This window comes from Eleutherodactylus coqui, chromosome 6 (assembly GCF_035609145.1).
Source record: "Eleutherodactylus coqui strain aEleCoq1 chromosome 6, aEleCoq1.hap1, whole genome shotgun sequence".
NCBI lineage: Eukaryota > Metazoa > Chordata > Amphibia > Anura > Eleutherodactylidae > Eleutherodactylus > Eleutherodactylus coqui.
Genome location: NC_089842.1, coordinates 127368069 through 127383914, shown reverse-complemented (window position 1 = coordinate 127383914; position 15846 = coordinate 127368069). Strand labels below are relative to the sequence as shown.

Genomic DNA, 15846 nt, shown 5'->3' with positions numbered 1-15846 from the left:
AGGCAGCACTTGTCATGAATATAGCCTGGAAAGTGATGATGGGTTTGGTACGCCGATGACACTCAGATGTGGTAACACTTGGTGAGCGGTGATGCAGGGACACTGAGAGCGGGAGATTTACCTGGAACCTCTACACAGCAGCAGGTAAGAAAAAGATAAGAATTACACACACAAGGGCAGTGAATGGCGGAGACTAGAAATATGAAGACAAGTCAGATCTGATCCCTGCAGCAACAAATACTTGCTCCACTCAGGAATGTTACAAAGGCACAAGGTCCATACCAAAGCCAAAAATCCGACTGGTGATGGTAAATACACACACATAGAATCATCGCCTACAGGAACATGTGTTAACATATTTTAGGTCAGGTCCCCTTTAAGAGCAGAGCTCCCCATATGTCTGTGAGTAAATTACTGCTGAGAACATGTCCAATGTATAGAGAACCCAGATTTACAGCTGTCAGTGTGCCATAGTGTGGGCGAAGACACAGATTTCTTTACATTCCCATGGCATTTTGGAGAATAGAAAATGTAAATAAGCCCAGAGATGAGGGATGGCAGAAATACCGTACAAGTAGAGGAACATCTGCTGAACTTATAAGGGTGGCAAGAAATGTGCATTTAAAAGCCTTTGTCCAGCACTAGGAAAAAGATCTGTAGTTTTTCCTTTCAGTATTGCATCTCCTCCCCATTTAAGTGAATGGAGCTACAGATGCGGAACTTTAAAAGTAGAATTTAATGGCGCACTACGCTGTTAGTGTAGCAAGTCTATGTCATTTGCACAGCTTGATAATCATTACTGTGAATGGCCGCGCAAAGCGATGAGCGATCATTCAGCGCGTTAAGTACACAAAATTAGCGTGCAAGCGCTGTATCTGTAACCTGCGGTCTTAGACACAGCCCAAAGACAGAGGTGGCGCTAGTTCTGGAAACATAGCAGATCTTTTTTTCTAGTCCCGGACAAAACTCTGAAAAGGAATGTCATCTAAGATGGATCAAACGTGTTTAGAGGGTGTAGACTATTGCAACCATTTGTACTGGTCCAATGCAAAAGATATAAATCAAATACTGTTGGGTGTACGCAGCTCCTATGCTTTGGGTGCACTGTGGGAGCTTTCATATTACAGGATCTGACTTAAGCAGCTTATGTGGATGTATTGTCTGCAAAGTGTCCATCAGCAGAATTGTAAATGCACTTTTGAATGTAACTGACCTATAAGCTGTGTTCACACCTGCGTTAGGGGATTCAGTTTTCCGGCTCTATTATGGGAGCTGGAAGAGGGAATACCCTGACTGAATGGATACATTTTATGATGGAACTGAATGGCGCCGAAAAGACCCCAATGACTATAATGTGGTCCATTCTGTTTGTGTTTGGCCATCTGTTACCAGTTGAGAAACTTCTGCATGCAGGACTTTTTCGTTCACCAATTAATGCTACAAGAGGAGCCTCTAGCACAGATGTGAACACAACCTAGTTGTCACTTGTGCAGCAACCGATACAGAGGTCAGCTGCAAGTATGGCCAAAAGAACACAGCATTATAGGTTTCAGGTGGAGATCAGTGAGAGATAGCAGCAAGAATTGAAAGATCCCAACAAGAAATGAAAGATCCCAACAAGAAATGAAAGAACCCGACACATTATTACCCCCCCCCCCCCATAAGACCATCATAGACTGAGGTGCGGAGAGCTCACTTACCGGACTACTCCCTGCCTTTAAAGAAGCGAGAACAGAAGAAGAGAAACATCAGTGATTTAGGTGTTCAGCAAAACACACACAAAATAAAGAATCACAGAAAAATAAGAAGACGGATCTGCTGCTATAGATATTGTTACCACAAGTGATAGTAAGGAAAGCAACACAACAGGTAAGTTTGCACAAACTATAGAAAGAAGCCCTTCAGGTCTTTGTCAATTGCTAAAGGGAATGTGTCATCAAAAATGACTATTATATAAATCACATTTTTGTGTTTAACACATTTTTTAAGAATTTTGGGGAATTTTTGCTTTTTTCCCCCTCAATATTTTTATTAGCATTTTTAAAATAACACATATGTGCTTTATATTACATAGAAACAAGAAGAATTTAACATTTTACTGATATCCTGTGATATTCCCTACATGATATTATAAAGAATATACTTCTATAATAAACATGAAACAAAAGAGAGTAAACAAGACAAACAAAGGAAAGAACAGGGTGGGTGTAGGAGGGGCATTATGTTCTATCATCATGCTTTTAAGTTCATAAACCCTACAAGGTATCAGTTACTTATATATAAAAGCCAAGGTTGCCAGACTGCATTAATTTGGGGATTGAGTCATTCAGTATATTAGACAATCAATCGTTGATCATCATCCAATTTAATTTGTTTTTAACCAATTCAAATATCGTGCTCAATTTCGATCTGCGCGCAATTGCTATTCTGACAGCCCAAGAAATAAAGTAATTTTCTGGTGTTTTTGACAATACTTGGGATTGGCGCATTTAATAATGCCTGTGTAGGATCTTCCAAAAGATTCATGTTTGTGATCAAATTAACTAAAGGATATATTTGATTCCAAAACCTTCATAGTTTTGAGCATTCCCACCATATATGATACATTGTACCAACTGACCACATCCTCTAAAACACTGCGGCAACACATCTGAATAAATGCAGGACAATCTTGCAGGTACCATATACCATCTAAGGCTGCATTCACACGAACGTATATCGGCTCGGTTTTCACGCCGAGCCGATATACATTGTCCTCGTGTGCAGGGGCGGGGAGGATGGAAGAGCCAGGAGCAGGAACTGAGCTCCTGCCCCCTGTCTGCCTCCTCTCCGCCCCTCTGCACTATTTGCAATGAGAGGAGGTGGGACGGGGCGGGGCTAAGGGGCAAGAATTAGCCCCACCTTCATTCCGCCTCTCCCCATTGCAAATAGTGCAGAGGGGCGGAGAGGAGGCAGAGAGGGGGCGGGAGCTCAGTTCCTGCTCCTGGCTCTTCCATCCTCACCCCCCCCCTTCAGATGAGGACACCGTATATCGGCTCGGTGTGAAAACCGAGCCGATATACGTCCATGTGAATGCACCCTAAGCAAAACCTTCTATCCAGCTTCCTCCAATGAGGTGTTAAAAGAGAGGTTAGCTATGTTTTGACTTATACATGTCCAACTTTTTAATTCTATGGATTTCCAAACATCTGATTCCAATTTAATCATATATGGTAGTTTATTGGGGGATGCAGATAACACTTTATAAAGGGTTGAATTAACACTTGAAGTAGCGGTTGAATTTAAATATATTATTTCAAACTGAGTTCTTTGTGTAATAGCAGCACTACTATGTTCTTAATAAATGATGTAATTTGATAAAATTCAGATAGTTCTGAATCTGGTAGTTTGTGAAAAGTACAAAAAAAGAGAAAAGTTCTCAACTCCTAATCTATCAATTAAATCACCTATTCTTAATGAACCTTTATTGGGCCACCACTTGAATTGTGAAAGAGATAGGCCTGGAGGAAAATTGGGAATTGAAGAAAATTGGTGCAGCCAGTCTATGGATCGATTGCAAGGCAAATTTAGCTTTAAGTCTATCCCCTATAGCTGATGATTGTGAAAGTGTCGGACACATAATGGCTGCTCTACTCCTAGAGGGAATACATGCATAAACATCAATAGGGTGATTTCAACAAGTTAATGTCTCTCCTTAATGGTACTTGAGTATGTAAAAAGATTTCTGAAATCTGAGACAATCTGGCAGCTTGATCCTCATTTGTGGCAGACCCAAGCCACCCTTGAATACGTAATACATACATAGTCTTTGCCCTCGTTCCGCTTTCCCCTCGAACCCCAAAGAAATTTTAAAAGCTCCTGCTGAATATTTTTAAGGTATCATTAGGGACGTTTATTAGGAGAGTTTGAAAGGCATAAAGCATAAAGTGGTAAAACATTCCTTTTGATTGTAGCTGTACGACCCAACCATAGAATCATTAGATTACACCATCTTCTCAAATCCTCTTGTATCGTTTTAATAAACAAGGGAGGGTAACCAGGCCCATAGAGAGTTAATACAGAGGGAGTCAATTTCACCCTGAGGTAAGGCAGATTATCAGGCTGCCACTTAAAATCAAAGTTTAACTGAAGAAGCTTAATAACTCTTTGATGTATGTTTACATTTAAAGCTTCCGACTTTGTAGTATTTAGTAAAAAAAACAGATACTTCAGCATATCTCTGCATTAAGTGAAATAGGTTTGGAAAAGTCGGTAAAGGGGATGAAACCATTAAAGCGCTTTCATGGGCAGAATGTTGTAGAATTTGCGTTCTTGCAGAATATTCAGCACCAAAATCCGCATCGCTAATGTGTGGATTTTGAGGTATAATGAAAATGGCAGAAGTCTGCCATCAATTCCACATCGAAATCTGCACTGAGAAGAGCGATTAATTAGAGATGAGCGAGCATACGCGTTAAGGCGATTTACTCGAGAGAGCATCGCCTTTTTCGAGTACCTGCTGGCTCGTCCCTGACGATTCGGGGGGGCTGCGGGGGGCGATGCGGGGAGGCGGAGGGGAGTGGGGTGGAGAGTGAGAGAAATCTCTCTCCCTCCCGATTCCCTCGGCAACCCCCCGCTCACCCCTGCGCCCCCCCGAATCTTCAGGGGCGAGACAGCAGATACTCGAAAAAGGCGATGCTCTTTCGAGTAAATCGCCTTAATGAGTATGCTCGCTCATCTCTACGGTTAATTCTTGTTGCTTTGTAAGGAGCGTGTGGGTCTTTTTAGATGATCCGATTCTCGTTTGAACAAGCGAATGAATGAGTGATGTCACCGATAGCTCGTTCGCTCTGTGCAGCCGGTTTAGACAGCAGATACATCGTTGGCTCGTTCAAACAAACATGGTTCAGCATTCTTCAGTCTTTCATATTCACTATACAAGCGAGTGTAAAAGTCTGAAGAAGCGCTGTTTAGACCGAACGATAAGTGAACGAACCAACGGAGATTTTTATGCCTGCAGAAAACGAGCAACGAGCAAAAAGCGATCGATTCTTGTTGATCGTTCAGTAGTCGGCTCGTGTTTAGCCCCAACAACTGTCACTCACTTTCGCTCGTTTGAACAATTTTCTAAGTAATTTTGTACTTCCTTCTTCAACTCCACTATAAAAAAGAAGGGGATTAGTCAGGAGGGAGTCATTTAATCTCCCTTGAAACTTATCTGGTTTTAACCAAAGATTTCTGAACCATATTATAATTGGATCGTGGTCAGACCAAGTACAAGGATCTATTTTAGCTAAAACAATCTGGGGCAGTAATGCTGACGGAACAACAATATGATCAATTGTGTGAACGGCCCATGAGACTGTTGCAAGGGATTTCCCTAAAGGGGTTCTGACATGACCCAAAACAATTTTTTACTTACCTTTCCTGGCCAGGACCGATCGTCAGGCATGTCCCCTCCATCCGGCATCTTCCTCTGTGTCTTCTTGAAGCAGAGCTGGAGCGGTCAAAATGACCACTTCCTGCTCTGCTCCGTCCGTCAGCCACTTCCGAGATGAACAGACGGGCTCCACGTCACAAGCAGTGCTTGCTGTGGGCGGCCCGTCCGTCCTGGCTGAACTGCAAGGTTTTCGCGCGTGCGCAGTGGAGAGGCGGCCCGTCTTGACTCCTGTCAGAGGGCACTTCTCTTCTGCACCTGCGCGAAATCCCGGGACTGCAGGAGACAGGAGAAGATCGAGGAGGAGAAGATCTGGTAAGGAGACTGACGGGGGAGGAATATGTGAGTATAGAATTTTAATGACAGCACCCCTTTAAATTCTCTTAGTGCTGCTAAATGCAGCTCAGGAAACATGGTGGCCACACATAGTCATGTACAGACAGCAGAATAAAAAAAAATCTACAATCAGAAAAAAAAATGATTAAAAAAATGAAAAATGTTTTGTGAACACAGTCCCTTCAGTTGTTTCTATTGATGCGCCTTTTCCTTGTTTTGCATGGTAAAGTTTTGATACATTTTGTGAGAATGCACACTTTTCTATTGTGTTGCTTTCTTTGACAACCAGTTATGTTTTTTAACACACGTGCACACTTCTCCAATCAGTTGTATCTGTACTTTTTGTGTTATATGTACAACCTGGGATGGGGGACCCATTTCACAGAAAGAAGGGAGGAGGGGCTCATTATACATGAAGGGGGGGGGGGGGGGTGAGGGGAGGGTATCTGCTTCCTGCGGTCCATGTTCAGTTTTCTGTACATAAAGTGCCATCACTGAAGAGTTCTGCAACTCTCTAATGGATTTTGGTGGAAATTTACTAAGATGGGCTTCCCTCAAAGTGCATTGGAGTAAAATGCACCAAATTTCTTAATGTCTCTTTATAAATTTGGTGCACCTTTTGACCAGTTATGTTCCACTCAGAAAGGCAAATCTACACCAGCTTATTTTCTGGAGTAGCTTCCAATGAAGCAGGAGCTTCTGCCCCTTATGCTAAGCTATGTCCATAGTTTTTGAAAAGTGTCGAAAGAATGGGAGGACTACTTAGCACACTCCTGGATGCATTCAGCAGCAGGTTTGAGCGCTGATGACTGGGAGCAGCGGGGAAGGTATTCTGTGCTGACAGATTGCCTTTACATACTGGCTGGGACTGGTGGGGTTGTCAAGACGCAGATATGAGTTCCGTATCCTCAGAGCTGCTTGGTGCAGGGTCTGATGTGTTACCTCTCGTCCAGGGACAACTCCTTCTGCTGCAGGTGAGGTTTGATTCCCGCTGTTGGCCGGATGTTGGTGGATAAGGCTTTGATGGTGTACGTCATCTCGTTTTCCTTCGTTACATCACTGTCATAACCTGGGCGTAAAAGTGATGACAATGGTCACTATGTCCTCATACAACCACAGGATGGCTCTACAAAACCTATTTCACAGTGGTACCCAACTATTCCAGGCTCCTGAAGGGCAAATGTGCCTGGTTATGTGGAACAGGGCTTTCGCAAAAGCTTGGTGACAACTCCTATGAGAGCTGTAATGGCAGCCATATTGGTCATCACCCAGCTTTCCCAGAAACAGAATTTCTAACAATTTGACTAAATAGGACAACTCCAGAACAGTAGCTTAATTTTGCCTTCCCTGCACCCATCCAACACCTACTACCTCCCGTACCTCCATCCTCCTCCGAGTCAATGTCAGACTCCTCGCTGTCACACTGCCTCATCTCTCGGTGTCCTTCCACTTCATGAGTCCACAGCATAAGGGAGGTGTCCGGCCCCCCAACAGTGACCAGGAGGCTGTCATCATGGATCCAGCGGACGTTGGTGACATGAGAACTGTGAGCAATGTATCTCTTAAATTTCCCAAACTTTCCCTGAGGAATATACAAAGTAAAATACACAGTCACCAAGATACAGATAGTTATACAAAGATGTAGCAGAGTCCTGTTTGTGACATTGCCATATGTTATGTGTGGGGTTACATGGGACTGCAGGTAACATCTACTACATTATCTGTACACAGATATTACCATGTTTTGTATGTGGTGCTTCATACGACTGCAGGTTACATCTACTGCATTATCTGCATTACAGTGTATCACTGTGTGTGTTATCTGTGGTGTTACATAGGACTGCAGGTTTCATCTACTACATTATATCTCTTCAGATAGTTATTATATGTAATCAGTGGTGTTACATAGGACTGCAGGTAACATCTACTACATTATCTGTACTGAGTTATCGCTGTGTGTTATCTGTGGTGTTACGTGGGACTGCAAGTAACATCCACTGCATTATCTGTATTTAGATAGCTATTATATGTTATCTATGGGGTTATATAGGACTGCAGGTAACATTTACTACATTATCTGTACTAAGAGAGTTATCGCTGTGTGTTATCTGTGGTGTTACATAGGACTGCAGGTAACATCTACTACATTATCTCTATTCAGATAGTTATCATTATATGTCATCAGTGGTGTTACATAGGACTGCAGGTAACATCTACTACATTATCTGTACTGAGTTATCGCTATGTGTTATCTGTGGTGTTACGTGGGACTGCAAGTAACATCTACTGCATTATATGTATTCAGATAGCTATTATATGTTATCTATGGGATTATATAGGACTGCAGGTAACATCTACTACATTATCTCTATTCAGATAGTTATCATTATAGGTCATCAATGGTGTTACATAGGACTGCAGGTAACATCTACTACATTATCTGTACTGAGTTATCGCTGTGTGTTATCTGTGGTGTTACATAGGACTGCAGGTAACATCTACTACATTATTTGTACTGAGAGAGTTATCGCTGTGTGTTATCTGTGGTGTTACATTGCACTCTAGGTAACACCGCTATCTTCACACGGTCTAATTATCACGCGGATGAACATTTGTCTGTTTATCCGATAAAGTTATGAGAAGCAGTGAAATTCTAACTGCAGCTCTGCTACATCGGGATGCCCCTTGCACGACACTAGCACTGACAATAGGATTTCTACAGCTTTCATTCCCAAACGATGATTCTTACTTTAACTGGATACCGAAAAAGCTTCACAAATCCAAAGTCGTCCCCGGTGGCTAGGATTTTGCCATCGTTGCTGAGGGAGGTGGTCGTCACGTCGCTGACCTCCCCAATCACCGGCCCGATGCCTTCACAGCTCGGACCCAAAACACTTGTCCAAGACGACCAGGAAATTTTTTCTACCTGAGAAATAGAAATCTCAGTATACAGGGAGCTGCTGGCGCCCTGTGATCCGACAGCAACAGATGGCAGCAAGACGTCATCAGTTCCTGGGAAAGCAGAACTTATAACAAGCCAGAGACTACCAGAAGCTCCCCGATACTGCAGACACGTATGATAATCCATGTAACCCCTGGCATCTTACCTCATGAACTGGAATCATTTGTCTTTTCCCTCGTGGGGCCTCAAAAAACAGTTGCTCCTTAGCACCAGTGTTCAGCTGCAGAAGTTTACCTGAGAAGAACACCAAGAACTGACTGAGCACAAGGGGGCGCCACTGAGACCCCGTCCCTTGCGGAGATCTTCACGTTGAATTACATTTCCATTACATAATATACAACAAGCATCAGTGAACTGTACGATGTCTGATGAAAGCATTACATTTCCTATAATGCACCACAGTAAAGACACTGAACCAGCAGGAGGCAGCAGAGAGATGTGAGGAACTACAGCTTGACATATAGCTGGAAGTGAGCAGAATATCTGCTTCACATATCCTGATCTTGAGTTGCAGCATGTCTCATCACAACCACAATTGTATTCACATGTGACTTATCTGTCTCTCTTCTGAGCTCCCAGAATGCACTGCACTCAAGTGATCGTGGATGCAGCTTTGGCTGTAACTAGAGACATGCTATAACTAAAGATCAGTACAAGTCAAGCAAGCATCATAAAATGTTGTTCAGAAGTGATGGGTATGAAGCCTCGCACTCACCCCTCATGTCCCAGTCCAGGTGGGTGATGTAACTAGATGATCCCTTGCACACTCCAACCCGTTTACTGCTCATCACATTATAGATATCCACAAAGTTGTCGTAGGAGGCGACCGCTAAGTATTTCCCTGTGCCTGAAACAGAACAGAAAATCACGTCATCCATGGAGACAACAGGGGGCGCTTCAGATCAACCAATCATCAACTTACCTGGGGAAAAGCGGATATCTGAGATAACATCCTTTCTGTGATGAAACGACACCAAGTCTTCGAGTGTGTCCGCATTCACAATCAGGAAGCTTCCATCATTGAGACCCACAGCTAAAGCCTTGCCATCAGGGGAGAACGAACAGCAGCGGCCACCTGGGGGAGTACAGCCATCAGATCCTCCATCATTATGCAACTTTGTAACACAGTTTGTGTTTCAATTCCTCATCATTTTCAAAATCTCTGCTTGCTGTCAGTAAATGTGAGCATTCATGTTGCATTCAGAGACTTCAGATCTAAAGCCTTGTGACAGTGTATGGTGAAGTTCCCACTAGCCTTTTTGTTTCTGTTTAGCTGTTCCATCATGGGAGAAGTTAAATGAAAAGAAAATGCTTTCAATGTTATGTCCATAGACATGCATTAAAACTGAAGACCCTCAAGGCAGTGTGTAAATTGGGGAATTGTGAATAGTGCATTTCCCAGATATTATAAAGTGGCTGGAAAGAGGAAGTCCTGAAATCCTGTACACTACTCAGACATACACCCATTATTAAGGAGGGTGGTCACATCTTCTTACCCTTCTTCAGTTTACGCACGGCCAGCATGCAGTGACTAGGTGACAGGTCCCAGATGCGCAGCGTCTTGTCGTCGCTCACAGTGGCACAGATTGGTAAATGGGGGTGAGTAGCCAGACCCCAGACCTCTCCTTCCATGTGTCCCTGGAGAGTTCAAGAAGATCGATTAAGAAACACAGAGTCAAGGAGAGGGTTGTTACCCATCAGATAACACCCAGGGGCAAAAGGTGGTGGATAACAGAAGTCACTGGGCAGATAGTATAGTATTAGGGTAATTTCATATATAATGAAAAAAGTTTAGTACCGTGTTAGCAAGTGGAGCAAAATGTGATTGTTCTCAGTGAGAGAAACAAAGTAATCTTGTAGAAATGATACCTTTTAATGGCTAACAAAAATACATCATGTTATAGCAAGCTTGCGAACCTCTCAGGGTCCTTCCTCAGGCATAATGAAATAGATCCGAAGAGGCATGCATATATATATATTATACACACACACATACTTATGACAAGGCATAGACATGGATGTGAGTAATTTGCACTTGAAAGGATACTACAACAGGAGGAGAAGAGAAATAAAAACATGCTTAAAAAGTCCGATGATAAATATGTTAAGTTTTTTTAAGGCTCTGAATTAGTGTTAGGGGGTCACCAGGCAAGCAGTGTTATCTGTGCTATTGATGTCTCATACTTCCCATTCACACATGAATTTAACCCTCTGTTGTAAGTGTTAATCGTTGTTATAAGTTTGTACTCCCAAATTCTTCTGTGACTTTGTGAAAGACAGGATTACCTGTGGCCGAGCACTTTTCTAGTCACGGACACAACATAGAACACATGAAAATTATTATACTTAAAAGCAATTTCACATCATAAAGCCACAGAAGAATTTGGGAGTACAACCTTATAACAACGTTTGACACTTACAATAGAGGATTAAATTGTTCAAGAGGATTCATGTGTGAATGGGAAGTATGAGACACCAATAGCACAGATAACACTGCTGGCCTGGTGACCTCCTAACACTAATTCAGAGACCATAAAACCTTCACATCTTTATCAGAGGACTTTTTAAGTATGTTTTTATTTCTCTACCCATACTGTTGTAGTATCCTTTCAAGTGCAAATTAATCATATCCATGTCTGTGCCTTGTCATAAGTATGTGTGTATATATATGCATGCCTCTTTGGATCTATTTTATTATGCCTGAGGAAGGACCCTGAGAGGTTCAAAAGCTCGCAATAGCATCATGTATTTTGGTAGCCATTAAAAGGTATCATATCTACAAGATTACTTGGTAATTTCACACACAGCACTTTTCATGGCGGGTTTTGAGCCAAACCAGAAGGAATCGGAAATATAAAGGAATGACTTAATACTTTTCCTTCCTGCTGGATCTCTTTCTGGCTTTGGCTAAAAGAAAAAACTGCATCTAAAACTGCAGTGGCAGGTTTCAAAAAGGCCTTGTATGTGAAACTACCTTTTTGAGCATGTCATACACTCTTTAGTGCAGTCTGACTAAAAGCTACCTCCTGCTTCTCTGTCTTTCCTCCATCCTTTACATTTACATTCTGCTGTATCTAAAAGCTAGAAGTCAGAATATGGAAAGCTCATTCCAATTACCATAAGGGCAGAGACTGAGGTGAGCAGCCTGGTCATCTCCTTTGAGATGCATTGGATTATGGTCCAAGTGTTTTTGTTCTAATTTACATTACTGTATCCCGCTGGACAGAGATAAAACACACTCATCATGATAGCGTCAACAGCAGCTTGGAGTATTAGGGGAAAGCTGCAAACATAGAGATGAACGTTGCATACAGTTACCTGGACAAGTAGGGTGACTGGTCCACTCTTATCAACCTCCAGGATTTCCCCATTCTTCGTTCCCACCAGGATATGGCCATGTCCCAGAGATATGGCACGTATGGAAGGATTGTCTTCCAGGAGAAGCCCTGTTATAGTCACATACAGGGGTCAGTGTGCGATCAGGATGTAGTCATCTCAGTCATTAGGACAGGAACCCGATCAGCATGTGCCTAGCAGTAGTCAGTATGTGCTGCGCAGTGTCATTTTGTTCACTGTCTTGCACTAGCATAGTGTGGTCTATACGGTGGTCAGTAAGTGCAATGCAGTCAAGGAGTACAATGTGGGGTCTACATTGTATGCAGTGCCTATAGTGTTGTTATTGTCTACAGTGCTGTGCCTATAGTGCGGACACTATGGATATATGCAGCGCCCACAGTGTAGCTATGATGTGCATAGTGATTATGGTATGCTGTGTGGTGACAGTGTGCATTGTAGTGCCAGCAGTATGGGCATGGTGTGCAATTCAGTTTTAACAGTGTGGTCATTGCACTCAGTGCAGTAATGATGTGCACAGTGAATATGGTGTGCAGTGCAGTCATGATATGCAAGGTAATGCCTGTGCAGCCATAGTGTGCAGTGCCTTCCTTGTGGTCACTGCACCCAGTGCAGTTATGATGTTCACAGTGGTCAGGGTGTGCAATGTATCCATGGTGTGCAGTGCCGTGCCTGCAGTGTGGCCCTGATCTGCAGTACATCTCTTGCGGTTCAACCATGGTATTTAGTGTATAGTCTGCAGTGTGGCTATGGCTCTTAGTGCAGTTATGATGTGCGTAGCAATCAAAGTTTGCACTGTGGCACAAGTTGTACTTTTCAGTGCCTGTGATACGGCCATGGTGTACAGCATAGTGCCTATGGTTCGACTGTAGTAAACCGTTCAGAACTGGCACTGCGGCTATGGTCCACAGTGCTGCCATTGTGTGCAGTGCCAACAGTGTTGTCATTGCATTTAGTACAGTGCACCAAAGTGCAGTTTTGTGCACAGTGATCATGGTGTGCAGTGCTCAAGACAATGTACTACAGGACAGTAATGGTGTGTGCAGGGTGCCTGTGGTACCCAGTGCAGACCCTATAGTGTGGTTATTGAGCTGAGTGCAGTGCACTAAAATGCAGCATATGATGCACACAGCAGTGAAGCGCCCACGGAGCAGTCAGTGTGTGCAGCGAAGCGCCCACGGAGCAGTCAGTGTGTGCAGCGAAGCGCCCACGGAGCAGTCAGTGTGTGCAGCGAAGCGCCCACGGAGCAGTCAGTGTGTGCAGCGAAGCGCCCACGGAGCAGTCAGTGTGTGCAGCGAAGCGCCCACGGAGCAGTCAGTGTGTGCAGCGAAGCGCCCACGGAGCAGTCAGTGTGTGCAGCGAAGCGCCCACGGAGCAGTCAGTGTGTGGAGCGAAGCGCCCACGGAGCAGTCAGTGTGTGGAGCGAAGCGCCCACGGAGCAGTCAGTGTGTGCAGCGAAGCGCCCACGGAGCAGTCAGTGTGTGGAGCGAAGCGCCCACGGAGCAGTCAGTGTGTGCAGCGAAGCGCCCACAGAGCATTCAGTGTGTGCAGCGCAGCACCCATTGAGCAGTTTTGATGTGCACTGCGATCATTGTGCACAGTGCAGTGCCCACAGTGTAGTGGTTGTGCTTAGTACTGTCCACTACAGCACAATTATGATGTGCACAGCAATCTCATCACCTTTAGAGCCTGGAGCCAGTGCAGACCTCTTGATTGCGTAGGTTTTGAGGCATCGTTCAAAGGAATCATCCCAGAGTGCCACCACTCCATCCTTTCCACCGGTCACAAAGCCCTGGGATAAAAAACATTGTACTTAGTTCTATCCCATGAATACCGCAGTACTACCGTGAATTTGCTGGAGCGATCTGCAGTCTAACGATCAGACCTGCTGCAGTATACCGCCAATCTGTACATGAGAAGTCAGCATTCACATCCTTTACAGCGAGAGGTTTGTGCTGCACTGCTTATCTAACAAAGGATTGTCTACACTAGTACACAGTGACAAACTCGGCAGTGAGAAGCATTAGGTCTGTTCTGGTGTTCAGCCTCTGGACATAAACAAGAATATCCCCATTCACTAGCAGCAAGCAAAGATCTTGAAAATCATGAGAAACGGAAACTATATTAGAAAGTTGCAGAATTTTTAATTTCACAATGCTAAAGTTTATTTCCAGAAGACTGGATGACTAATTTACACTCCAGTCACAGAAAGGTAAAGTTCCAGCAGGTTGGCCGTGGCATCAAACTGCAGATTATCTATACTCCCTGTCAGTCATGTGACCTTCCTCCCATAACGCTATTGGAAAAACAACAGAATTGGGTGTGACTGGAGTATAAAACGTAATGCAACTCCAGATTAGTTGAAATACAGCAAATGATTTAATATGATGGATTTTAAGTAAAAAGTGGATGTTATGGAGTTTTCCCTGACCAGGTCTATAGGGTCAGGACCGTACATGCCACTTCTCACCTTATCCAGGGCGTGCATACTGAACACCGGCCCGTCATGAGCCTTCACAGTTTTCATCAGGAACAGATCTCTCCAGATAAAGACGTCCCCAGTGGAGGTTCCTGAGAAAGACATCTCCTCTGTCCATCCATACACCACACACATCATGGTGTCAATCTTCGACCCAGTCCCTATACAAGCCTTGCGACCAATCAGACCCCCACCTGCCAGCAAAGACGGTAGTGTTACATGTAGGAAGCAGAGGGAGTTACATACACATGAATAGAAGGGACTTATAGAATGGGGGGCAATTACTTTCCTAAATATTGGTCCCAATAACTCCATATCACATTACTCCACTGACTCTCTAGCGCCCAACTGTAAAGGTTGTTAATTTTTATGATAACGTAACTCATGGGGTTGACATTACAAATCGGAGCAGAGCAGCAAGAAAAAAAATAGAAGAGTCACGTATAACCAACAATTCTGCACTACTGCATTTCACTTCCTCACAATTTCCAAGATCTCTGCTTGCCATCAGTGACTGGATCATTCATTACTTCTATCCTGACCGAACACATCCCGACCTAGTCCTGCTCACACAACTGATTGATTTGTTACGATGTATCAGTATAGAAAATCTTCTGAACTAAGCAGCAGCACAAATCTCTCTCCTGTCCTGGACTCCAGGCTGATACAATGTATCCATGTAGGTAAGAAGTAACAAATCCATCAGATGTAACAGATAAAGATAGATAGCCTCTGTATTTAAACAAGAATGTTCGCATTCACTGACAGCAAGCATAAATCTTAAAAATGGTGAGGAAAAGAAATGCAAAGTCCATGGAAGTGTTGTAGAACTTTTCCTTGTACATTGGTTACGCTTTATTTACAGAGGACTGGATATCAGCCCTTACGCTATATTGACACGGAAAGTACAATTTCGGTGACGTGTAAAACTCCCATTGAAGTCAATGGGTGCGTTAAAAAAATAGAGCGCACACTCATGCCATGTGAGTGCATTCCTGTTTTGAATGCACTGAATAGAGATGCTACGATTTGTTTTTTTCCAAAATCGCACACAAGAATACACATATGGGTCCGCATTCTGTCAGTTTCAAACTCGGATGGAACTCAGACGTTAAAGTCGCCCATGTGAATCAGCCCTTAAAGGGGTTTTGCTTTGTTTGAAAGTTATTCCCTATCCACAGGAGAGATGATAACTTTCAGACTGGCGATGGTCCGACTGCTGTGACCCCCACTGATCCTGAGAACAGAGTTCTGCTGTGGATAGGAGAAATTTGCTAATATAATTTAGGGCCCATTTAC

At 43.6% G+C, this 15846-nt stretch overlaps 1 protein-coding gene across 2 annotated transcripts in view; it reads right to left on the bottom strand.

Moving 5' to 3' along the window:
- The window catches only part of EML5 (EMAP like 5), a 119163-nt gene that overhangs the window by 10832 nt on the left and 92485 nt on the right, over positions 1-15846 (bottom strand). The window contains exons 18-28 of one of the 2 annotated variants that reach the window (XM_066607581.1): positions 14539-14741; positions 13749-13860; positions 12033-12160; positions 10211-10352; positions 9637-9789; positions 9430-9561; positions 8860-8948; positions 8502-8678; positions 7133-7334; positions 6695-6821; positions 1701-1715 (exon numbers count right to left, since the gene is read on the bottom strand). In XM_066607581.1, coding sequence (XP_066463678.1) covers positions 1701-1715; positions 6695-6821; positions 7133-7334; positions 8502-8678; positions 8860-8948; positions 9430-9561; positions 9637-9789; positions 10211-10352; positions 12033-12160; positions 13749-13860; positions 14539-14741 — 1480 coding nt within the window. The remainder of the gene's footprint in view (positions 1-1700; positions 1716-6694; positions 6822-7132; positions 7335-8501; positions 8679-8859; positions 8949-9429; positions 9562-9636; positions 9790-10210; positions 10353-12032; positions 12161-13748; positions 13861-14538; positions 14742-15846) is intronic. The other variant, XM_066607582.1, reaches the window with a different exon arrangement.